At 34.8% G+C, this 26,035-nt stretch overlaps 1 protein-coding gene across 2 annotated transcripts in view; it reads left to right on the top strand.

The window, feature by feature from the left end:
* Positions 1-26,035, top strand: part of GRID2 (glutamate ionotropic receptor delta type subunit 2) — a 1,349,856-nt gene that overhangs the window by 779,162 nt on the left and 544,659 nt on the right. For both annotated transcript variants that reach the window (XM_033857390.2, XM_033857389.2), the window contains one exon: positions 23,267-23,320. In XM_033857390.2, the coding sequence (XP_033713281.1) occupies positions 23,267-23,320 (54 nt within the window). The remainder of the gene's footprint in view (positions 1-23,266; positions 23,321-26,035) is intronic.

Below are 26,035 nucleotides of genomic sequence, written 5' to 3'. Positions count from 1 at the left end.
ATACAGTGCCTAGAACAATACTTGTACATTTGAAGATGCTCAGTGAGTATCTGGGGAATCAATGAATTGATTTGTTGATATATTTCAAGAAACCCTTGTTCATCTTAACAAAGCCTGTGAAAGAACATAGTTATTTCCAATATTTACAAAACACGATTGCCCATGAGGCTATCAAGAAGTAAGCTTAGAGAAAAGGGGCTTAATGAATTTTACCACAGGTATTTCAAACCTTGTCAAAATAAATTTTCTATTTGATCTGTCATTTTAGAGTTCAAATGGCAAATCAATTCCCATTCAAGTTCAAAGTGAGCTTTATATTTTCTATGTTTAAGATGTCGTGTACCTGGTATCTAAAGTGTGGTTTTAAAAAATGTAGATTAATTAAACCACCTCATGTAGGTTCCTTTTAAATTGTCAAAAATCTGTTTTTTAATTAAACTTGCTGTGTAGATCACTTTAACAGCTTTTTTTCCTGAAAATATCTAATGATGTTGTGCCTCTATTGCACACCCCATGAACTTAAAAAAAAATCTAATTTAAAACTCTAAATGTGTGATTTTTATGTGTGAAAAGATTCTTACTTAGGCAAACGATATTCTATTATCCTTAAAATAGACTGCATTATTAATTCAAATGTATAACTGATCAAATTAGAAGAGGGCAATTAAAAATAGTCATCTAGGCAACTATTAATTAGCTTTAAATTTAACTTTCTCTGTACTCCACTTATGTAGAAAGAAACAGGAGTTTGAAGCTAATGCTACATTATTAGAAGTCAAAACAGTTTTAAAAATATGCCTGAAGGCGTATTTTTCAAGTTTAGTCTGAGTATTCTGGGGAAATGATTACTTAAATCTGGATCTTCAAATATTCGAATTAGCAGAAACTCCACGTTTCTCCGTCTAGATGTCACTGTCCTTATAAACAGTTTTGCACTTTAGAATTGTTGCCAAAATGTAACCCCTTCTAGAGAAGAAGGTTTGTTTTTATCTTCATCTTTATCTTTAATTACAGTGGTTCTCAAAGTGTGGTTCCTGAATCAGCAACATCAGCGTCACCTGGGAGAGCATTAGAAATGCAGATTCTTGGGCCCCACTCAGCTCTACTGAATCAGACACTCTGGGCCTGGGGCCCTACAGTAGGTGTTTGCTAAGCCCTCCAGGTGACTCTGAAGCATGCTTAAGTTCAAAGAGCACTACCAATTGCCTACAGTGGTAGGCAAGTGAATTGCCTACCAGTGAATTGCCTACATTTCACAGTATCTTCTACTCATTAACTGAGCAGAATTAAACCAAAATGAGAAATGAGGAAAATCAGGTAAACGGGGTGTCTTTCTGAAAGTTAGTTGCCTGAGATATAGCTGCATATTTTTAAAGTATCTAAATTTCCACAGATTTCCAATTTACTAATAAGGAAACTGGGTAATAGGGTGCTCCATTTGGGGAAAATTAGTAAAGGAGAATCTCTAACCTGGCAAAATGTTTGCACATTCAATTTACAGTTTTGTTCTTCCCTTTTATCTGTGTCTATCAAGTTTATATTGAACATAGTACCAAACAGTGTATTATGAGGTCAAAATAATGATTTTATTGCCCCTTTTAAAGACATAAATATGTTTTCCTCAATACTGAAAAAATAGTACTGACCCTCAATCAATAGATGTTTTCTTTATGATGGATTTGTTCTCATCCATCTAAAGAGTCCCTGTAGCTGTTGAGAACACTCAATAAAAGGCCTATTAGGGATTCCTCAGGGCACCTGGCTGATACCTTCATTCAAATAAGTACTTAGTAAGTGCCCACAAGGTACTTAATTACTGCCAGATACTGAACAGGATACAAAGGAAAGTAAGGCAATTCTCTGTCCTCGAGGATTTTATAATTTATCCAGGAATTAAAAGGAAAGGAAAGGGACTAAACATTCATCTCATACTATGACGTGCCAGGCACTGAACAGAGCAGGAGACATAAACTATATCAGTTAGTCCATGTAACCGCTCAGGGAAGTGGCATTATTCTCAGTTTACAAAAAAGAACACATTAGTCTGAGGGATGCTGAAAATCTGTTCAAATTCATCAGGTAAAGAAGTGATAGAGGTGAAATATAAAATCAAAACTGATTTTTAAGACCATGTTGTGTCCCCTGTACCACTTTTCATATAAAATATAAGCAGCAGTTCCTAGATGTATTCAATAAGTGCCTAAATGCAGTATGTACATTACTTGCCAGGGGTAGAATTACAAAAGGAGTAGTCATTGTGGTTGGGGAAGTGAAGACTTCCCAATAAAAGTGCAACACAGATGTTCATTGAAAGAAAAAGCGTCGTGGCTTGAATAGGAGAAAAAACGGTTAAAAGTATTCCAGAAGGGAGACACTGTTAAACAGAAATGAATAGTCAGGAATGAAAAACGCAAGTTCTGATAGAGTGAGGAAATCAGCCCAGCACGTTTTAGGTGCCAGTAAAAGGTATAGAATGGCTTTGCTTGGCTCCAGCTGTGTATGAAAGCACACGCTGTAACAATTAAAGGATAGGACTGAACAGCCTCACTTAGATTCACTTAAGTGGTATATCTGCTATGTCCTTGTACATTTGGCCAAGGGTTTGAGGTCCCTACTTCTTTTGGCTTTAACTTTCGGTATGCATTATCTTTCATCATGTAAGTGATAATTCTTCTCTTCTCTGTAGCCAACAGGATCCATTCACCTTAGTCATATTATCTCTCAAAGAAAACCCCACAGGTGCATTTCCATAATTTTCTCAAGTCCTTGGAGCTGAGCGTATTCCTAAAAATATCAGGTCTCCTAGGTACTTGCTTGCATATACATATGCCAGAAAAACTCAGTTTTACCTTGAGAAATATAGTTTTCATTCAACTTAGTGTTAAAGAAATATTCTTAGATAATTATAGGAAGTAAAGCATTTCTGAAGAAAAGATTCATTTGATTGTCTATCCTATTAACTTCAGTAGATTTCTGTATGCCTCTATATTTATTTTGAATCAAAGTCCCCATGTAGAAGTAGGAGATTTCAAGGAGAAATTTCAAAAGAGTCTTTGTTTTGCCCTTTATAAAGCCCTGTCTGTGTAAGAAATATTTTTGTCATTTGCTCACTGTGAGTTTCAAAAGATCTCCTTTGACAGAATTGTCAAAGTTCCTCAAAGATCTTTGATCTACTATTGGGAATTTCATTGTTCCCAAAGAAGGTAATAAAAGCAGCAAGAAAATAATAAACATTCTCTTTAGGATATCACAGTTATAATTGACTACAGACACTCAAGTCAACTTTTAATCTACAGACACATGACAAGGTCAGCCACAGAAGACTTGATAATGCTTTACTTTCATATAATGAGAGATATAGTTAAGATTTGGAATACAGACATGATGTATGGTACTTTGAAAAGATTGGAATGTAAATATGAAGTATGGTACTTTGAAAAGATAACAGATAAGAAGTGATGTCAGCATCATGGTGGCATGAGTGGTTCCCTTTCTCTCTCCTCTTTGATTTACAGCAAAGTGGACATCCATAAGCAAAAAAAAAAAAAAAAAAAAAAAAAAAAGTTCTCTGCCCAGCATACCAGAACACCTGAAAGATTCATCCATCTATGCACCCAAAAGTGGGTAGATTGGACCCCACGGAGGTTACTTCGGAGAAAGGGAGGTGTTGGCAGAGGCAGTGATGGCGGAGGAGGTAGAAGCCAGTCCAGCAGTGAGCCAGCATGACCTTTCTGGCAGAGGAGGTGGAGGGTGAAGTGTAGATCTGCCTGGCCACTTGTGCTGCAGCTGGAGGACCAGTTTCTCTGAAGAGAGACTTCACTGACTAAGGGGAAGGAAAGGAAAGGAAAATGGGCAGAAAAAGGGAACTGAAGGAAAGTGTTTCCTGTTGTCTGTCCTAGGCAGGTGAGAGAACTGCCCATGGACCTCTGGGAGCCACCCCCCACCAACTTGAAGATTCCCCTACAGGGGTGTGAGCAAACCCAAAGCCCGAAGTGTGAAGTGCACCCATCCCCCTACTCTGCCTCCACCCTTTGCTTGTTTGTTTCTTTTCTTTTTTTTTATTTTTTGCATTTATTTATTTATTTATTAACATCTTTATTGGAGTATAATTGCTTTACAATGTTGTGTTAGTTTATGCTGTATAACAAAGGGAATCAGCTACACGTATACATATATTCCCATATCCCCTCCCTCTTGCGTCTCCCCCCCACCCTCCCTATCCCACCCCTCTAGGTGGTCACAAAGCACCGAGCTGATCTCTCTGTGATATGTGGCTGCTTCCCACTAGCTATCTATTTTACGTTTGGTAGTGTATATATGTCCATGCCACTCTTTCACTTCGTCCCAGCTTCCCCTTCCCCTTCCCCTTCCCAGTGTCCTCAAGTCCATTCTCTATGTCTGCATCTTTATTCCTCTCTTGCCCCTAGGTTCATCACAACCATTTTTTTTTAGATTGCATATATATGTGTTAGCATATGGTATTTATTTTTCTCTTTCTGACTTAACTTCACTTGTAGGACAGACTCTAGGTCCATCTACCTCACTGCAAATAGCTCAATTTCATTTCTTTTTATGGCTGAGTAATATTCCATTGTATATATGTGCCACATTTTCTTATCCATTCATCTGTCAATGGACACTTAGTTTGCTTCCATGTCCTGACTATTGTAAATAGAGCTGCAATGAACATTTTGGTACTTGAGTCTTTTTGAATTATGGTTTTCTCAGGGTATATGCCCAGTAGTGGGATTGCTGGGTCATATGGTAGTTCTATTTTTAGTTTTTTAAGGAACCTCCATACTGTTTTCCATAGTGGCTGTATCAATTTACATTCCCACCAACAATGCAAGAGGGTTCCCTTTTCTCCACACCCTCTCCAGCATTTACTGTTTGTAGATTTTTTGATGATGGCCATTCTGACCAGTGTGTGGTGATACCTCATTTTAGTTTTGATTTGCATTTCTCTAATGATTAGTGATGTAGAGCATCCTTTCATGTGTTTGTTGGCCATCTATATGTCTTCTTTGGAGAACTATCTATTTAGGTCTTCTGCCCATTTTTGGATTGGGTTGTTTATTTTTTTTTTGATATTGACCTGCATGAGCTGTTTGGGTTCACTCCCAACCTTAGTGGTGAGTCAGGTAGGAGAAACCAAAAACTTGTGCTATAGTGCCACCTTTTGGAAAAGGAAAGGAAGGCTATCAACTACCAACCTGTTGAATTGCTAGAATCAAATTAATCCAAGACCTGCCTAAATAGGAAAGGTGTTCACTATTTCAAATAAAGCAGCAGAGACACTTTTCATCAAACACCATGAAAAAATCACGCTAACATGGTATCACAAAAAAGGATAATTTTACAGCAACTAAACCCAAAGACATGAAATGTTGGAATCTAACTGATAAAGAATTTAAAATAGCTGTCATGAAAAAGTTCAGAGAGCTACAAGAAAACTCAGAGAGGCAATACAGTGATCTCAGGAATAAAATTAATTAACTGAAGGAGTACTTTACCAAAGGGATTAAAATTCTAAAAACAAAAATACGAAAAATAACACACACACACACACACACACACACACAAACAAACCAAAAAAAAAAAAAAAAGAAAAAGTAAAAAACCAAACAAAATTCCTGGAGCTGAAGAACTCAATAAATGTGATGAAGAATGCATTAGAAAGTACTGGAAATAGAACAGGTCAGATGAAAGAGAGGATAAGCAAGCTCAGGGATAGAAATATAGAAATGATTCACGTGGAAGAGGAAAGAGAACTAAGATTTTTAAAAAGTGAAGAAATGCTACAAGAACAATCTGACTCCATTAGAAAAGCCACAAAAAGCGTAATGGGTATAAAAGAAGGAGAAAAGAGAAAAAAGGGAGCAGAAAACATATTTAAAGAAATAAGAGCTGAGAACTTTCCAAACCTAGGGAAGGAACTGGAATATACAAGTCCACAAAGCTAAGAGAACATCTTATTATCTCAATGCACAAACCCTCTTCAAGACATATTACATTAAAACTGTTAAAAGTCAATGATAAAGAATTTTAAAGGCAGCCAGGGAAAAAAGGACAGTGACCTATGCAAGGACCCCCCAGTAGACTTCCAGCAGATTTCTCAGCAGAAACTCTACAGGTTAGGAGATAGTGGAATGACATTCAAAATATCGGAAGATAAAAACCACTGCCTAGGAATACTCCATCTGGCAAAATTATCCTTCAGATATGAAGAAGAAATAAAGACTTTCTCAGACAAACAAAAGCTGAGTGAGTTTATCACCAGTAGACCTGTTACAAGAAATGTTGAAAAGATCTCTTTGAGCTGAAACAAAAAGAACTACAACAAACTCTGATTAATATGATAAACAGTCAGAATTAGAATATTGTAACTCTTTTTTACAGTAGTAAACTTAACTATGGCATAAGGGTTAAAGGAAAAGAACATTAAAAACTATAGCTACTATAACTTGTAACAAAATCACATGATAAAAAGAGATAATTTGTGACATCGAAAACATGAAAGGGGAAGAGTAAAAGGATGGAATCTTTATAGGTGAATGAAGAGAAATTGCTACCAGCAGAAAAAAGACTGTTTAATCTATGAAAGGTTTTATGTAAACCTCATGGTAATCACAAAGCAAAAATTTAAAATATAAAGGGAAGACTGAGCAAATCACCATGGAAAACCAACAACTATAAAGTAGACAGAAACATAATGAAAAAGAAACAATGGAGAGACCAATAAGCAAAAGGCAAAAGATAAAATGGCAGTAGTAAATCCTTACATATCCATAATCTCTCTAAATATAAATGGATTGAACTCACCAATCAAAAGGCATAGAGCGACTGGATGGATTAAAAAAAAAAAACAAAAACACAAGACCCAACTATACATTGCCTATAGGATACTCATTTCAGTTCTAAAGACACATGTAGGCTCAAAGTGAAAGAATGGAAAATGATATTCCAAGCAAATAGAAACAAAAAGAAAGTGGGCATAGTCATACTTATATAAGACAAAATAGACTTCAAGCCAAAAATGATAACAAGAGACAAAAAAGGTCACTATATAATGATTAAGTGGGCAATATATCAAGAAGGTATAACAATCATAAATATATATGCTCTCAACACCTGAGCAGTGAAATATATTAAGCAATAACTGATCTTAAGAGAGAAATACACAACAATACAATAATTGTAGAGGACTTCAGTACCCCACCAGCAATGAATAGATCTTTCAGAAAGAAAATCAGCAAGGAAACATTGGAATTGAACAACACTTTAGAACAAATTGACTTAATAGACATATATAGAACATTCCATCCAACAGCAGCAGAATACACATTCTTCTCAAGTTCATATGGAACATTTTCCAGGATAGATTGTGTGGTAGACCACAAAACAAAACTTAGCAAATCTAAGAAGATTGAAATACCAGCTATCTTCTCTGGCCATGGTGGTATGAAACTAGAAATCAACAAGAGGAAACTTGAGAAGATCTACACATATATGGAAACTGAACAACACACTTCAACACAACTTTGGGTCAGAGAAGAAATCAAAAGGTAAATAAAATGTATCTTGAAACAAATTAAAATGAAAACACAACATATCAAATATTGTGGAGTGCAGTAAAAGCTGTTCTTAGAGGAAAGTTTCTAGTAATAAACACATATATTAATAAATTAGAAAGATCTCAAATAAACAACTTTACACCTCAAGGATCTAGAAAAAGAAGAACATGTTAAGCCCAAAGTTAGTACAAGGAAGGAAATGATAAGGATCAGAGCAGAAATAAATGAAATAGAGGCAGAAAAACAACAGAAAGGATTAACAAAACGAAGAAATTGTTCTTTGAAAAGAAAAACAAAATTGATAAACCTTTAGCTAGAAAGAAAAAGACAGGATTCAAATAAATAAAATTAGAAATGAAAGAGGAAAGATTGCAACTGATACTACAGAAATCCATAGAATTATGAGACTACTATGAAAAACCATATGCCAACAAATTACATAACCTAAAAGAAATGGATTTATTTCTAGAAACACACAACCTACCAAGATTGATTCAGGAAGAAATAGAAAATAAGAACAGACCAATAACAAATAAAGAGATTGAATCAAAAAAAAAAAAAAAACTTAGAAAGAATTCAGTCCTATTTAAACATCAGTTGGTAAGAAATACTGCTTATTTGCTTCTCCCCACTCTGTACACCGGAATCTTAACTGCGTTAGTAAGCTGTCTTCCTAGTAGCCTGTATACCTACTTCTCAAATGTTGAGAGAGATTTTTTACCATAGCCTTTGTAATTAGAAACATCAATTTGTTGAATATAATTGAGCCCATGTGATTATTTTTAATATGTAATTTTTAATTTTTAACAAATTCTCCTTAAATGTAAGTATGATTTTTTTTACAAATCATAAATTGTACATATGGTATTACTCTAAATCTTCAATTTGTCAACTTTAAAGATTGTTTAAAAAAATCTTATTTTAAAAATAACTTTAAAACATTATTCATATTTTTCTTTTTGTCACATCCATATTTGGCTTGTTGTCCTCTGTGTGTCACCAACTGTTTCTAAGTCCAATATGTCCTGGCATATCAATTCCTTGTGTCAAGGAATACATAACAATTTGCATAAAAGTATCAATCTCAGCTTTCCATTTATTCACAGTTCATTTTAGGTATATTTTATTTATCAATAATATTTCACTAAAAGTTTATTTCCATCCACTATATTCTGGAAAATGTCAACCAGAATTTGCTCATTATACTCAGAATGTCTTCTATCCATTTCTGCATGACCATTCAACATTTTTTTTAATGCTTTCCCAATATCCCTCTATAATAGCAATATTAGCCGTCTACATTCCACATTCAAAGGCTCAATGGTGATAGGGTACTGTTCAGTTATTTTTGTTGGAGCTAGTGTCTTATGGATATAACCATGATTTTGGAAGAAAGGAATAGTAATTTACCTACACAGGAGCTGGACTCAGAACTTTATTAGCATTGAGCTAATCATACTGCAAGTCAGAGTGAACTCATGTCTATAGGAACGAGCATACTAAACTAAACTACCATAGGCTCTTTCTCTTTTTTTTTTTTTTTTTTAGACTCTTTCTTCATTAGACAATAATGACTTAGTCTGTAGCGGGAGCATATATATGTATATATTTTAAAACTCTGTGTTATACCAGTGTCTGTAAAATAAAGCAATCATACAAGTTAAAACCATATCATTCCATTTCAACAATTGTGGTGACCAGATCAGAGAATGATATTTACTTCAACTATGTCCTTGTCCTCAATTCTCACAAGAATAAGTACTGTCAGAATACTCAAAGAAAGTCTTCAAGGCATCCTGGAAGAAATGCTTTCAAAGCTTGTCAATCAGCCTGCATTATGACTGTTTTCAAATTTCTCTAGAGAGGAAAACAGGTAGCCTTCAAATTGCAGCCATTAGCGCATCTCTTGGGTCTGAGGGAGACCAGATAATATTATTATTATCTAATAATAATATCCTATGAAACAGTGCTAAGTATTTAAGTAAACTATGAAACATATGGGAGATTCTAAATCAGTTTGTAACTCTTTCATATGGACCAGGAAGGTCCTGGCACATATTCCCAAGCCACTCCTTGAATTATGAACCACAGTTGTGACATGCAGCATTTGTGGCCTCAGTGCTAGTGAGAGAAACACAGCTTAGTCCCATTGTATAATTCCCAATGAAAATGAATTCTCAAAAACTAAAACTGACTAAAGAGAAGAAATACATACAGTAATCTTCAGAACATTTTTTTTCTTTTCTCTTTATCTGCCTGGAGTTAGTTAAAACAAATCTTGACCCATCATTTATTTAACAACTTAGCAAAACTGATTCTCACGGTTGAACCCAGAATGGCATACAAAAAATAAAGAACAGGCAAATCTGATGATGTATTTCAGGATATAATTGGTAGCCTGTACTCAAGGCTGACCTTATCACTTGGGGATGAAAAAAAAAAACATGGTAGTAAAATAAAAACAATGTTTATGGTTACCAATCTCCTAAATTTAATTCTTTTAAATAATAACCCATCACTCCAAATGGAAAATTGTGTGATCAGAATAATTTGTGCAAGGGTATGATTTATGCCACAATGAATGGGGTGTAAATAGCAATATTTACAGACTCCATGACAGATCTTCAAAATCAGAGACTCCTGGGGTGGGCCCAGCAATTTGTGTTTAAAAAGCCCTCCAGGTAATTCTAGTGTGTGCTAAAACTGAGGATCACCAAGGTAAAGAAGCCTCAAATACAGTCTACAAAGTGACAGCAAAGCTTTTCAGAATTATGAGAGTGTCTCAGTGGTCTGTTTTAGAAAGACAACTCCTATGGACAGATTGTGCATTATTTTAATTTGTCAAGAACTTTTATTTCTCGAGAATTCATTTTAACTAGAGGAGCTATTCCCTATTCATGTGTAGTAAATTATGTGTTTTGTGTAGGAAGGCTGACTTAGTTGGAGTTACTGGTACAGATCCTGAGACAAGGACTTGGGTGCAGATGGTTTATTAGGGAATTGGTCCCAAAAAGCACAAGTGAGGAAATGATGAGCATGAGAGAGTAAAGATAAAAGCCAGTCAAGAATGTGTTACAAAAATGCCTGTTGGTGGGAATGTAAGTTGGTGCAGCCACTATGGAAAACAGTATGGAGGTTCCTCAGAAAAATAAAAATAAAATTAACATATGATCCAGCAGTCCCACCTCTGGGAACATACCTGGACAAAACTATAATTCAAAAAGATACATGCACCCCTATATTCATAACAGCACTATTCACAATAGCCAAAACATGGAAACACCTAAATGTCCATAGACAGATGAATGGATAAAGAAGATGTGGTACATATATACAGTGGAATACTACTCAGCCATAAAAAAGAATGAAATAATGGCATTTTCAGCAACATGGATGAAACTAGAGATTATCATACTAAATGAAGTAAGTCAGAAAGAGAAAGACAAATACCATATGATATCACTCATATGTGGAATCTAAAATATGGCACAAATGAACCTATCTACAAAACAGAAACAGATTCATAGACATAGAGAACAGACTTGTGGTTGCCAAGGAGGAGGAGAGAGGGAGAGGGATGGACTGGGAGTTTGCAGTTGGTAAATGCATACAATTACATTTAGAATGGATAAACAACAAAGTCTTAATGTATAGCATAAGGAACTAAATACATTCAATGTCCTGTGATAAACCATAATGGAAGAGAATATAAAAACAGAATGTATATATGTGTATAACTGAGTCACATTGCTGTACAACAGAGACTGATACAACATTGTAAATCGTCTATACTTCAATTAAAAAATTGAAAAAAAAATGTGTTACGGAAATGGATTACAAATGTGGACAAACAGGGCTTAATCCTATGGTGAACCTTCTTAGAAACTGTGTGTGGAATATACCTCAGAATCATCCCACTGGAGGGTGGGGAGACTGAAGCCTTTATCTACTTTCTCCCATCCCCAGTGGTTGAGAGTTGACCTGCAATGATGCTAACATACCCCTACATCTAGGTTATATTTGCATATAGCCAAATAAGCTGGAGAAGGTCCTCAGGTAGAGAAGATAAGAGACATAGACTCTTGAGATGGGACATGACGATATGCTGGAAACTGTTTTCACCTGCAGTTGCAGGCAGTTCACACAGGCTGAGGGGCTATGAGACAAAGAAACCCTCTAACGTGATAATTCTCACCCAGTTCACAATAAGCATTTAATGTCTGTTATGAGACAGGTTCAGAGTTAGTGGTTGGGAATATAAAAATAGATGAAACACCATTCCTGCCTCAAGAATATTTTGGTGTAGTGGAGAAGTAGACAAATAAAAAAGGTAATTAAAATATAATTAGATATGTTCAGTGACAGTGGTATATGTCTACATTTAGAAGAGGAATTTGTGGGGGAGAGGGGGTAGTGATCATGGAAGACTTCTTAGAGGTGATGATGATAATCACGGTGAAGGGGGATCCTGAAGACACTTAGAGGCTGGCCAAATGAAAGAGGCTTTGGGGGTGGTGATGGGGTTTGTGTTTGTGGACAGAAGCCAGAATGATTGAGATGTGGATGGGAGGTGTAAAAAAAAAGAGAAAACAGTCATAGGCAATATTTGAGAAGATTGTCTGTACAAGTCGGTTGAGAGATCATGTGTTAGGTGGAAGGAAGTCTAGCATCTCATAGGTGATAAAAGGAGAGAGATGGAAGGCACAAGAGTGTGTAGGTAACTCATGCTGCAGATTCCTTAAGGAGGAAAGAAGAAAGGGGCCTAAAGTTCTGTTGAAAAGATTAGGCCCTTTTTAGGAGAAAGAGTGCCTATTTTCACTGTGGAGTGAAGAGAGGGGATGAATGAAGTTAAGACGGTGTGTATTTATTTGTAAAATAGAGAAAATAATAGTGACTACCTTCAAAGGGTTGTTATGAGACCTAACTGATGAAAGACACTAAAATCTTTTTTTTTTTTACATCTTTATTGGAGTATAATTGCTTTACAATGGTGTGTTAGTTTCTGCTTTATAACAAAGTGAATCAGTTATACATATACATATGTTACCGTTGCTTCTCACAGGTAGTACAAACCCCAAAATGTTAGCTAGTATTATTCAAATAAGGATTTTGTTTATTTGCTTGCTTTGCTTCAGATTTTAGAGGGACAGAAATTTGAGGGCTTAAATCTATGTCTACCCATTGATCATTACTTTAACTAGGAAATAGTTACTCGTGAAGTTGTTAGGAAATGGGCTAGGGGAGCTGGTTGAAGGTTGATTGTTACTGTCATGGGAAATAGGAAGGAGCAAAACTGACAATACATACACGGAGAATTGCTAGTTGGAATCAAGTATCCAGTAAAGGTTGGAAGCCATGTTTTTGCAGTGACACTAAACCACATAGTTGTGTGATCCATTTCTAGGAAAGGTGCAGCAGTGTATTCTAAGGTATGTAAACAACATTTAGGGTAATAACACTAATCATTTTGTAGAAATTGTGTACTGTAAACACTGACAGATAAGCATATATATAAACAGTTTTCTAAAACTTGAGAAAATTTATCAAGATGTTTAAGATCAATGAAAATTCTAAAATGTATAAGATGATTTTGAATATTCTTATATCACGCGATCATAGCCCGGGTTCCTTTGTCAAACTCTGAATTCTGTTCTACAAATGACATTTAATTTGAGCATTCAGCAGTTGGTGCCTCAGTTTCAACTGACATTTTGTTACTAAACACAGTTCTAACACCATAAGGTGATTTGTCAGTGGTAAGAAAAAGATGGTTTATATTTCACTATAGTGAAATAGCACAGACGGGAGAGTCAATTGCTTGGAATTTTGGGAAGTGTCCATGCCGTCAAGTCCAACATTATTGAAAACATTTTTTACACTAGGCTACAAGGTATACTTTTTATGGAAAAAACTATGAAAGAAACTTGGAAACATCAGAAAGCTTGACAGCGCTGTTTTAATTCTGTAAAAGGTTCAAGGATCATACCTCCAATGAGCTTAAATATCTTGAGAATGACCAACACTGTCACTTTAGGAGTATGGCCATGGAAGTTCACAATTTTCATTTCTTTGTTTTTCTTTTGGTTACTTTGTTTTCTTTTGGATAAGACCTTTTGAAAGACTTTTTTTTCCTCCATGAAGTCTTTTGATTCTAGAATTATCAGCATTTTATACCATTCTTGATATTTTAGAAAGCAGAGTCCCTGTGAAATACTGGAAGAGCCCAGGGATAACAGAAATATCCAACTAGGAATGTCTTTTAATAAGTAATAGTCAGCTTCCATAGTGGCTTCATCAGTGATGCGCTATTGGAAACCCAGAATATGGCCAAGTTACACAAGAACAGTAGTAAACTGATTAACTAACAGCAAAAGCTAGATGCTAACGCCTTATTGCCACAATACCCAAGACTCATTTTCCATTTTTTCTTCTAGGAGCTCTTGGCCCTTTGGCCTGACAATCAATCAGACTAAGATAGATAGATAGATAGATAGATAGATAGATTTGATCAGTTAATCAGTATAGCAAGTTACATTCTGAAAAGAATGTGGGAACTAAGACTCACTGAAAGAAAAGCAGATTTTCTTACACCACTTTAAGAGAAATGGCCACAGAACAAAATCGTGAATGAAATCATCTGCATTTCTCAAATTCTTCAATGGATCATTCTTTCTCTCAAAGGTGTATAGTAGATGCAATAATAAGTTCAATGGAGTTCAAATCCATAAAACTCCAGTGTATACCACACAATGTTCTGTAACATTGTTTATAAGTATTTATATATTATATAATATTCAATTGTAAGTATTTTAATTTTTAAGAAAGCATAATAGTTTCTGAAACTTGGGGAAGGAGGGCTATGAAAATATTATATAGAAAAGATATTTACTAATTATTGACTCCAGCTTCCACCCCTGGCTTTATGATTTGGGTAATTTACTTCAGCTTTTTCATATGCAAGTTGGACATAAATGTAGTGCTCACATAGTGCCTGGCACATAGTAACCACTCAATTAATATTAGCTTTATTATTATCATTGATATTCTACAAATGATGTTCAATAAACACTTACTAAGTTGAATAAATACATTCATAGTCTCTTGTAAGTACTGTCAAAATTACTGCAGCAACCTGAGTAAAGAAGGGAAAGAGGGTTAATGAAAGAAAGAGACCAACATTTTCAACACATATTGTTACAGGTGCTTTAGATACATTCATCTGTTTAATCCTCACTATACATCTGTGAAAAAACTGTTATTCAGATAATCAGGGAACTGAGACTCAGAGTAAGTAACATATCTGACTGTCAATAAAAAGACCCAGCATTTAAACTCAAGCCTCGTTATTCAAATTTTATGTTCTTTTTCTAATATCACATAGCCTCCAAGTTCTGAGGTATTTGACTTTGGAGATTTGAAATATTGTATTTCTATACTCATTACCATGAAAATAATCAAGATCACCTCAGCTGATAAAGTGTAAGTTGGGTCACTTTCTGATTATTTAATTTTTTGAAATTAAATTCCAGCTAATGACTTCTGTCGATACAAGTTTATCGAATGGTTTGGTTTTAGGTGAAGTTGGGATCCACAGATGTATAAACATGAGTTAGGGCTATATAACTACCTTTTCTCCACAGACAATATTTAGTGAAAATCTGCCTCGTGCCTGGCAACAAGTTTTATTGAAACCTTATCTGCTTATGATTATTCTAAGGATAGGGACCAGTAATCTAAATGAAACTCTCGCTTCTGTGACGCTTATATTTTGGTGCACAAAAAGAGACAGTAAATGTGTGTGTGTGTGTGTGTGTGTGTGTGTGTGTGTGTGTGTGTGTGATGTGGGTTAAGTGCATAGGGAGAGCAAGGATGGGTATCATGGAAGGCATGCCTGATGGAGTGATATTTAGACAGAAAGCTAGATGAAGGGAAGGAGGAGACAAGTGCAAGTCTTGGTTGCTGAGGACCAGCAAGAAAGCGGTCCAGCGGAAGCACAGGGAGTAAGTGGGATATAAAACACAAGATGCCCTCACAGCCAGTTACATAACTACACACTATTTAATTAAGGCTGGAATAAAGGCACAGTGTTAGAGAGTGCAAGAAGGGGAACAATACTGCTTGGAGTTAGGGAGGTACGGGTGACATTTGTTTCAGTCTTTGAATTTTGAGAAGTACTTTGTCAGGGAGAGAGAAAAGAGAACAGATCAAAAGGAACAGAGCAAAAGCATGAAAGTTCACAGTTGTGAAGGGCCTGTATGTTGCCTTTTGATGTGATCAGTAGACTTCTCTGTAAGATTTTTTTTTCTTTATTTGCTTCAAGATACCAAGAAAGCCTTATTTCATAAAACCTAGCAATTAAGTGCCAGAGTATCCCCAGATCGTCATTTTCAGCTCTGATCAACATCCAAATAAGAACTTATACTTATTTTTTTGGCCAGTTATACTTAAGAATTAATTTACTCTGCCAAGGGTCACTTAGCTTTCAAAAAATAAAGTAAAATAAGTATTTTAATGTAATTCCTGTGTTGTGCTAAAAGTTAACATATTAGAATATGATAAAACAGACACGGCAAGAGATGAGTGGTCCTTCAACAAACACTGCCTTTCTTAATTGTTTTGGGATAATGTACCTTTAATCACTACAGCTGACGTCTAAAAGAATCCCAATGCAAGCAGAAACAGAGTTAAAACAGTAACACAATGGTCCCCACACTGGAAATAATTGTCAAGTGTTTATTTATAGCTTCATCAGGCAAAGTATTGAAATCATGACTTCACTTTTAATCACTGTTCAATAATTTAGGACACAGGAATGTGGTCTATGCCGTATGATGAACACAGATTCTCTATTTTCTTACGTTAGTGCCCATCCTTCGGCATTAAGAAGCATAGCAGGTAGCATACTGTTGGCCAAATCTCAGTGGTGGCATATTTCCACCTCCCAGGGGGTGTGGGAAGACCCATCCGCACAGCAGTAACAATAATTCTAGCATATCCGTTTATGAAATAACTTTGGCAGTAATGGCAAGAGAATTTGGATGAAAGTGTATTTGTGGTCTTCCAGCTGGAAGATCAGAGCAGAGATTCTAAAGCAAAAGGCACAGAGTGGGATGGCAGATAGTGGCTGCTTGGATAAGAACAGAAGAGAGTTGGGGATCCATGCTGAGCTCCAGGGGAAATGCAAACAAGACAGTCTTTTCGGAATATCCTCTTGCTGCCCACTGTCAGCGCAAGAGATTACTGATGCCATCTGCTGGATATTCTTGGGATTTAGAAATGGAATCTACACAAATGATACGCTAGTGTCTCTTTATATTGTGGCTTCAGTTCTTCTAGTGAGAAGAAAAACAAAAACCAAATAAGCTAAAAACAAAAACAAAGCAAAGCAAAGTCTCGTACATGCTTAGTGTACCTTAAGGTTGGAGCTTTGTGTTGTCAGTCTGCATTTCAGAGAATTATAGTATTTAATTGTATTGCGTTTTCTAGCAGAAGTCTGTGGTAGTGCAGTATATATATGACACTCAGGCAACCGGATGTTGAGTTTGTACTATAAATCCATGAATCTATTGCTAAAAATCTGCTATGCAATATTAATTTTATACATGATATACACCCTTTCTGTATTTTATTGGAAAAGAGGATAGTGGTTTGGTTTGGTTTTGTCTTATTTTAATTAGAAATGGAGAAAAAGAATAAAAAGAAAGAAGAATAAGTATCACTATTTTGTCAGAACTATTACATATGTGTTTGGGTTTTACATAAAATATGGTAATTCAGAATTTTTTAATATATGTTTTTTTTTGTGAAAAATATCCCTTGTTACTTGGACTCTCTGTAGGATTATTGTAAGGCCATGTTTTTAAAATTACAAAATTCCTCACAGTTCTTCAATAAAATTTTAGAATTCTTAGAAACGTGTAGCTAAGTAACATCGATTCTGGTCTACATCAACACAAAAGTACTAATGCCATCAGATCTGTAGTGGGAAAAATGGTTTCTGTGGTCAAAATCATTTGGAATATGCTAAATTCGAAATATCTTACCTTGGAGATCCATAAAGCACATTCATTAAAATATGATGAGTTGGTATTTATTGAGAGTTTACTATGTGCTATTATTGCATTTAATCTTTGTCATGATTCTATCACATGGGCACTATCATTAACCCTAGTGACAAATTAGGAAACTGAGGCTTACAGAATTGGTAATTTGTTCAAAGTCACACTGTAAGAAAATAGAGAAAACTCTCTGACTTTAAAGCTCATAAGTCTGAACTCATATGCTCAAAATAATATTATATGAAACAATATTATGCATTAATATGATTTTTGTATTTGTTGTATTTCAGTGTTGATATTAACCTGTTAAAAGCTTGGAGGATTAATGCAGTAATGACATCTGTTTAACTTAGCTGAACTTGGCATTTCTGGATCTATTTGGTTTCTGAATGCTTACAAAGTTTAGTGGAAATAGTGTTCCACAGAATACAGTTCTAGAAGTGCTGAGATAAGCTATAGTATTGCAGTAGGTGAGGAGCCAGGAAGGGAGTAGCTCTTTAGTATTTCTCCGGCCACTTGCTCCAAATAACTGCGGTGTCTTTCCCCAGGCAGGCCACTGAATCAGAGGATTCCACTTGGTGATTTGGAACGGGCAGGGATAGGAAGCAGACACCTGATATCTTTGCTGCTGCAGATGTACAGAGCACAGGAACCCTTTGCATAAATGTGTAATATGTAGTATATCCTGCAAAGGGAGTGAGCTTAATTGGGTTAAGCTACAAGGTTGAGTGGAAAACAGCACGCTGCTGTTACTGTTGAGTCAATTAAGTTGTCCTCTGTGCTCGTAGGAACTGTTCCACATTTATTATCAGTGAGATACACGCTCTGGCAGTTTCTTTGCTTCAGATTGTCTTATATTTAGCACATCTCAAGATTTGAGAACGGATGATGGAAGACATGGTGATAAATTGTCGGGCTTTTCTAAAGATTCAGAAGTTCTAAAGTTCCTGCCAGTGACAGATGGTCTGTCCTTACTCATCACTTGTCTTCCTGACAGGACTTGATTTTGTTTTTGCCCCTTTTTTGTTCAGTTCTCTTAAAAGTAAGCTCAGCGTCTTGGGGGGTAGGGTAGTCTCATTTGTTATAACTGTGTTACTATAGATTGATGTGGTAGCAACCCTATATGAATATGCACCAAGCTCCCTCTACATGTGTAGTGATAAGAGAGGAGCATGGGGCAAGAGGGGAGAGAAACAGATGACCAAGCAAAATCCATACTTCCTTTCTTCCTGTTATTTCGTAACCAAACCTACTAGAGTCCTCATTGGTTAGTTTTTTTCTTACTGACCTGCCACTTTCTTTTGATAGCCCAAGCATAATGTGATCTTTTGGGCAGTGCTTACTATTATAATGGTAATAAAATATACATTATTTTTTAGGACCATCATTATTTCATAGCAGTCAAAAATTTTTTTTGAAATTTTCAGTTAAATAGTACAATTAGGATGTACTAACTTGCTAGACATTTATAAGAATCCACAGAGTGAGACCAAGCAACTGTAACAGTAATGGACTTAGATATAAAATAGGTTGCCACTGGGAAAAAAAGGAAATATTTCAATCCGATTGCTTAATCTTTTTCATTGATTTCAAATATGTTTACTGTTGAAATAGGAGATGTGCTACTTAGGTAAGGAAGACAAGAAAAAAACAATTTTCCCTGTTTGAGTTCTAGTACAACTGAAGATAAGTATGAAGGCTTAAAATATTCTAGAATGTCTTACAATTGCTTCTTAATCCTTTATCCAAACGTCATTCAGTCCTTCAAGTTGGTAATGCAATTAGTTTGAGATAACATTACTTAGGCTAAAGTATATCAAATGGAAGTGATTAATATTAATAAAAAATTAAAAAATTATCAGATGAATTGATTTCAGATTTATAATAGTTGTTTGACATTTGTTATCTACACAAATACTGAGAATTTATTTTTATGTAAATATGTCTTTCCTAAGAATGTTCACCACATGTTAGCTCTATTTGATTAGATGGGAAAAGCGTAAACAATATTATCACTCCTGTTTACCTTTTCTTTTAACTCTACTGTAAATTTTACTTCTCTGGATATATACATACATACATATATGTTACATACCTGTATAGATATAGTAGTAGATTATATATAGATATCAATATAATATATATAAATATACACCTAATGTAAATAGATATATAGTAGGTTTCCAAGGTCTAGGCTATTGAAGTCCCCATCATCTTTTTATGTCCCTTACTAAATACTCCTTCCATTACAGGTATCAGATACCTTTTTAATTAGTGGCTTTTTACATTGCTCACTTTTAATAACATTCGATTATAAAAAATCAGAGAAGTCATGCCAGATCATTTGTTGTGCATGAAGATATTAACCTAAACCTAAGGAAATTATATTCCTCTTTTAGTGGACAGCTCCTGAGACAGGTAGTGGAAGCATTAACTTTCTGTGTACAACATAGCAATAAAAAAGTTTCAGAGCTTCTTTATAACATGGTGTTGCAGTAATACATCGATTTTAGTTGTGTATGCATGTATATTTTATAATATATATAATTAATATAATATATTTAATATATTTAAATATTTAATATATAAAATATAATATATATAACATAATATAATATATATTTAATATATATTTAAAATATATATTTAATATATTTTATAATATATAATATAATATAATAATATAATTAAAGGGACAATACTACTTTTTCATTGTTAAGTACTTTTCTGGTGTAACTTGTTTTCCTTCCCCAAAGAAAAATGGGCTCATAAAAAAGTCCTGCGCATTCAGTATTTATGAAGAGGCCAACAAACATTGCACAGTTTTGAAATCATGCCTTTATAAAATCACAGAATTTAAAATTACTCTAATAAGTATGTTTATTAAAATGTATTAAGGTTAGAAGAAGGTGCCTAGCTAAGATTAGTAAAACTGTATTGCAGTAAAGAGATAGGCTAAGTTACTCTAGTCAGTAAACCCAAAATACAATGTCTGAACATAACAGGGGTTTATTGCAGTGTTGGCACAGTACCACATCAGGGAGTAGGGGAGTGGGGTCTGCTCCATGAACTCGAGCTACTGTGATAAATGATTTATTTCTGTATCTGCAGTAATGTGCTCATATTTTCCCCTCATCTCAAATGTGTACTGCAAAGTGTCTTATATTTTATTTTTTTTTTAATTTATTTATTTATTTTTGGCTGTGTTAGGTCTGCGTTGCTGCGCACGGGCTTCTCTAGTTGTGGCGAGCGGGGGCTACTCTTCATTGCGGTGTGCAGGCTTCTCATTGCGGTGGCTTCTCTTGTTGCGGAGCACGGGCTCTAGGCACTCGGGCTTAAGTAGTTGTGGCACGTGGGCTCTAGAGCGCAGGCTCAGTAGCTGTGGCTCATGGGCTTAGTCGCTCCGCGGCATGTGGGATCTTCCTGGACCAGGGCTCGAACCCGTGTTCCCTGCATTGGCAGGCAGATTCTTAACCACTGTACCACCGGGGAAACCCACATTTTAGTATTCGTGAGTAAAACCAAAGGAAAGAGTAAGAGATTGTTTCCCTGCCAACCCTAAGCAAAGGAGGGTGGTATAGTTAGTAGAATCATGGCCTCAGATGAAATATTTCCCTTTCTCCTTTGCTGAAACACAAGATTGAACCTACACCTATAGACTGTTTCATGCTTTTGCCTGAAAGTTTATTTCAAGGCAGAGAGTGTGAAAGATGAATAAATTTTATGGTCTAGACAAACGATCAGTGTTATTATTGTAACTCTTAACTTCCACTTATTTCATAAATGCTGTTGCACAAAACAGCTTTTCACTTAAAAAGTTCCACAGGTTGATGCAGAATTCTCATAGACTAAATTTTGCTTAATCTTGCCACATGGTACAGATTATCTAAATGGGGACAATTTAAGCTAAATTGAGTCGTCTCTTCACTCTACTGCTAATATTGCTTCAGAAGTACTTTCAACCTATATCTTAGCTTTCACTTCTCTTTTCTCTGAATTCTTCCTATTTCCGTGTTTCAGTCATACGTTTTTTTCCCCTATATATATATATAACTTTCTTTTTTATCCATAGAACTATTTTCCGTATATCTGAGTCTCCAGTTTGTATTCCTTTAAATTCTTATGGAGGTCCCATTTGGTTTTTAATGCTTTTTATTGCTAATAAATTACTGATGGTTTGTCTAAGATTATTAAGGAAAATAATTATAAAATTAGAAATAAAGGATGCCATTACTGGTTTAAAGTGATTTTTTTTTGGCTAAAACTGAAAACTGCCATGGGTCATATTTTCTACATTGTTTCATCTAAAAGTTGAACATGCGTGTATATAAAAAATAGATAATAATTTTATGACTTAAAAATAGATAACATGTCCTCACTTCTATGATAATATGTTATCTATGCACCTTAGTAAAGTCATAAGAATCTATTTGATGTATATGGAAATAGTATAAAATTTATACCAAAATTTAAAAAAATATTCTGCAAATAAGTATGTACTTTGAGAAAGTATTGAATCGCACAGATGTATTTCCTATTGCGTTTCTTGTGTTCAATGCGTTTTTCAGTGGACATTTCTCAGTAGGACAGAGACTAACGCCCAAAAGTAATTCTCACCTTATAACAATTCCTTGCTCGTTTTTAGAAAGCATCTTCACTTAAAACTCAAGCTTTTGGTATTATTGCTGAAAATAACACAGTAATCTCTTATAAAACAGTCTAACCTAACATATATCTATATGTTCCATGACATGAATCACAAGAACATGTCTTAGAATATGTACGATAAAATTGGATAGAATGGAAACTTTGATACAAAAGCTACCTCTGTACACACACATACACACACACACACACACACACACACACACGTGGACATGCACCTGTACAAGGGTTGCCTTATTTGGCCTAAGCAAAGGATCATTTCGAATCAATTTATCCAAAGTTATTCAGTCAGTATTGCTATCTATATATAGTTTATTTTTCTTTTACATAAGTTTTCTTTCTGTTCATATTATTAGCAAAACTACTGAAATTACCCACCTATAACATGTGCTAATATAATGTCCATTACTTTTAGTCTTTACATTCAGATAATTTTATGATTTGATCTCCTTAGAATACACAATAGAATTCAATAACACATACACAAAACTTTTCAGAACATAGAGCATTTTACTTTGTTAAGACAATGTTAAATGTATACACAGGGAAGTAGCAGATAATAATGTTAAGTTAAAGCCAGATTATGGAGAGATATGTACTTAGATATTTATTAGGTAGATTATAGAAGTTCATCAAAGTTTATTTGGACTAGGAAATGTGTTTGGAACTCCACTCTCGGTTGAATCACTAAACATTATTATTTATATTATTTTTCAGTTGAAACCTTTGTTTTTCTGGGTTTTTAATTAATTATACTTTCAAACTTAATTAGAAAGTCTACAATGCACTTACAAGATGAACACAAATGCTTCTACCATGTTTTAGTATAGCGGTTTTCCATCTTCAATTGAGTAACAAAGACCTTTCTAACCTGTGATACATTTTTGCCATTTGCCAAGTATATCTATTTAGTTTGATTTGTTTTTCACAATTAATGCTGACTGGTGGCTGGCTTGTTTTCTATTCCAGGTTGTGGAGACGAATTTGGTTGCTTTTGACTGTCACTGGATCATTATAAATGAGGTAAAGCCAACTAAACCTTACTGTCAACTCTGGGTCCTGTTTTCATATGTATAGTCACAGCATTTCCTATGGCCTTGAATTTCTAACAGAAAACATAACACAAAGTATACTTTCAGCTTACTGAATGGATCTGTTAAGTAAAAATAGCATAAGGAGTTTTTGAAAATTATAAAGGGCTTTGTATGAACAAAATAAATGGAGAACGTCTTCCCCACTGAATATCTTTCAGTCTTTTCCGTTGGCACACACTGCCTACATCAGGAGATCATCTTTATAAAAAGTACAGTTCTTCTTTGTAAGCAAAGTGAATTCCTCCCAGTGGAGGGCTTGTGTTCCATTTGTGTTTTACTGTTGTTTCTAGAACTTTTGTACCCCACCCCCTTACAAGTGGATTAAATAGTTCAGCACATGAATATGAATAAACAAGAGCAGATTGTTTTTCTTTTCATAAAGAAATATAACTGTTTTACAATTCACCAACTTGTCAAATTCCTTGTGAAAGTTTTTTTTTTTGTTTTTTTGTTTGTTTTCTGTAAGGACAGTGCATAAGATTAAAAGTACAGTATTGCAACATGAGAGCTTAGTGAAATAAGTTGTTCCATTAGCACCTGCCAGTCAGAGTTGGAAAGGGCGATGAGCAGATCAGTCTGGGACAAATAATGGATCAACAAGATCTAGTATTCAACATATCTATTACTTATGAATAAAAATAATGTGCTATTTATCAACAGATACCAAATATTGAATTATAGAATAATAAGTTTTGTCTCAGGAACAAAGTAGCATTTTGGGCAGGAATTCTGGTTTTGCAGTCAGCAAGATAGGTTCAATCCTGGCTATGAGATTGGTTAGCTGTGTTACTATGGATATATAATATAATCATCCTGTGCCTCAGATTTTATTTTGTTTGCACGGTATGTATAATAACATTTACTTTACAAGTTCATAATGAAAAGTAAGTGAAATATTATCTAATGCTCTTAACACAGTGCCTGATAAATGACACTCAATAAACGGTACTGCAATAATGATCAGAGCACATTAAAGTTCACAGATCACTTTCTCACATATTATTTTGTTGAATACTAAATAGTATTATGAAGTGTTGAGGGAATGGGGTCCACAGAGGGTATATGACTTGCCTCTCCTTACACAGAAAAATAAAAATGTTTCTTAGTTTCAAGTTGTTTCTCCTACATCACACTTCATTGATGGAATTTTAGCTCCCTTGATGATTCTTTTTAGTTCAGTTTAAAGTCACTGGAAACATCTTACAAGTCTGTTTTCAGTCTGACAAACTTTAGGTCTACATGATTTGTCAGTGTATTTCTTATGTCAAATTAAGCTGTGTTTTTCTGAGATCCTGACAGATAATGTGTATATGTGAGATCTACTTTTCAATGAAGTTTTTAAGTCAATCTAAAATGACTAAACATCAGGACAGAGTAAAGGGAAAAGGGAAACTTAACAAACCTTCTAATAACTTTTCAAATTAGGTAATTTCATCTCTAATTTTCTGCAAAGAGTCTGAGGTTCAAATAAATTAAGCAGTTTGTAAAATATTACACAACTATGAAGAGGTGATAATGGGATTTAAAACAAGTCTTTTCTAATCTAAAGCTTTGGTTGTTGTTGCTTTGTTTTCTTTTTTGTTAATTTTCCTTATAGGTTATAGTTTTGAAATTTCTGCTATCTGAATTTCAATCTTATAGGAGCTATTATTCTATTACCTTTTGTCTTTAGCTTATTATTTTCTAGATTACTATTTTTTGAAATAGAGAATCTTCCTAATTCCTTGTTTTTATCTCACACCCACCTTCTGATGGGGAAGAGACCACACAGATTTTCTGATATAAAACAAACTGGAGCCATTTTACTTGTTTACGTCAATATTGATGACTAGGGGGAAAAAGTGACTTCTTGCCTCCTTAGAGACATGGATTAATGAAACCAATTAATACTTATAGTTGATAAATGGAAATGCCCATTCCTTTCTATTCTTTGGTAAGATTGCAGAAGGGACCCCTGAATTAATTTTCTTTTTCCATATTCACCTTAACTTCTAAAGCTATACGTGAATGTTAGAAGTGTGAACCGAGGTAGAGAGAGCTTCCCAGAACACCAGTGTCCGTCTGTCTACTGCTTATTTGTCAGTTTGTGCTGTGCAAGAAATCGCTCCTTCATATCATAAAGAGGAAGTGTTACAGAGTAGCATGTATTTCATTGATGATGTATATCATGGAAAGAATAATAGCTTCTCTTTTACTATATCTTTCATAAACATTACAACTCATTTTGTTGAACTTCTCATTAAATTTTATTTCATAAAATATTAGGAGGGCAAATGATGTCTTTAAGTGAGTATTCCATAATATGGGCCACTATATTGCAAGAAAAATAAAAACATCCACAAAACAAAGCAATCTAACTGGCAAATAACTCAGAAATGTTAGAATTATAGAACATAGTATAGAAAACCTCAATTCTTTTCTCCTCCTTCACGCTTTAGTTTCCTACCGTAAACGGTCATAACTATAACTTCACCTTTACCATTACTGAACCCCTTATCTCTTTTTTACCCATAGCCCTCCTTGCTAGTCCTTGAGCAAAGCTGTAATTTTAGGTGGGGCAGGTCAATACCACTTAGCCTTTGAAAAATCGTACGTTCACATCCCACACCGTTTATATTGGTTATTATTATTTTTTTCTAAACTG

This window comes from Tursiops truncatus, chromosome 5 (genome assembly GCF_011762595.2).
Source record: "Tursiops truncatus isolate mTurTru1 chromosome 5, mTurTru1.mat.Y, whole genome shotgun sequence".
Classification (NCBI taxonomy): domain Eukaryota; kingdom Metazoa; phylum Chordata; class Mammalia; order Artiodactyla; family Delphinidae; genus Tursiops; species Tursiops truncatus.
This window is presented reverse-complemented; position numbering and strand designations above follow the sequence as displayed.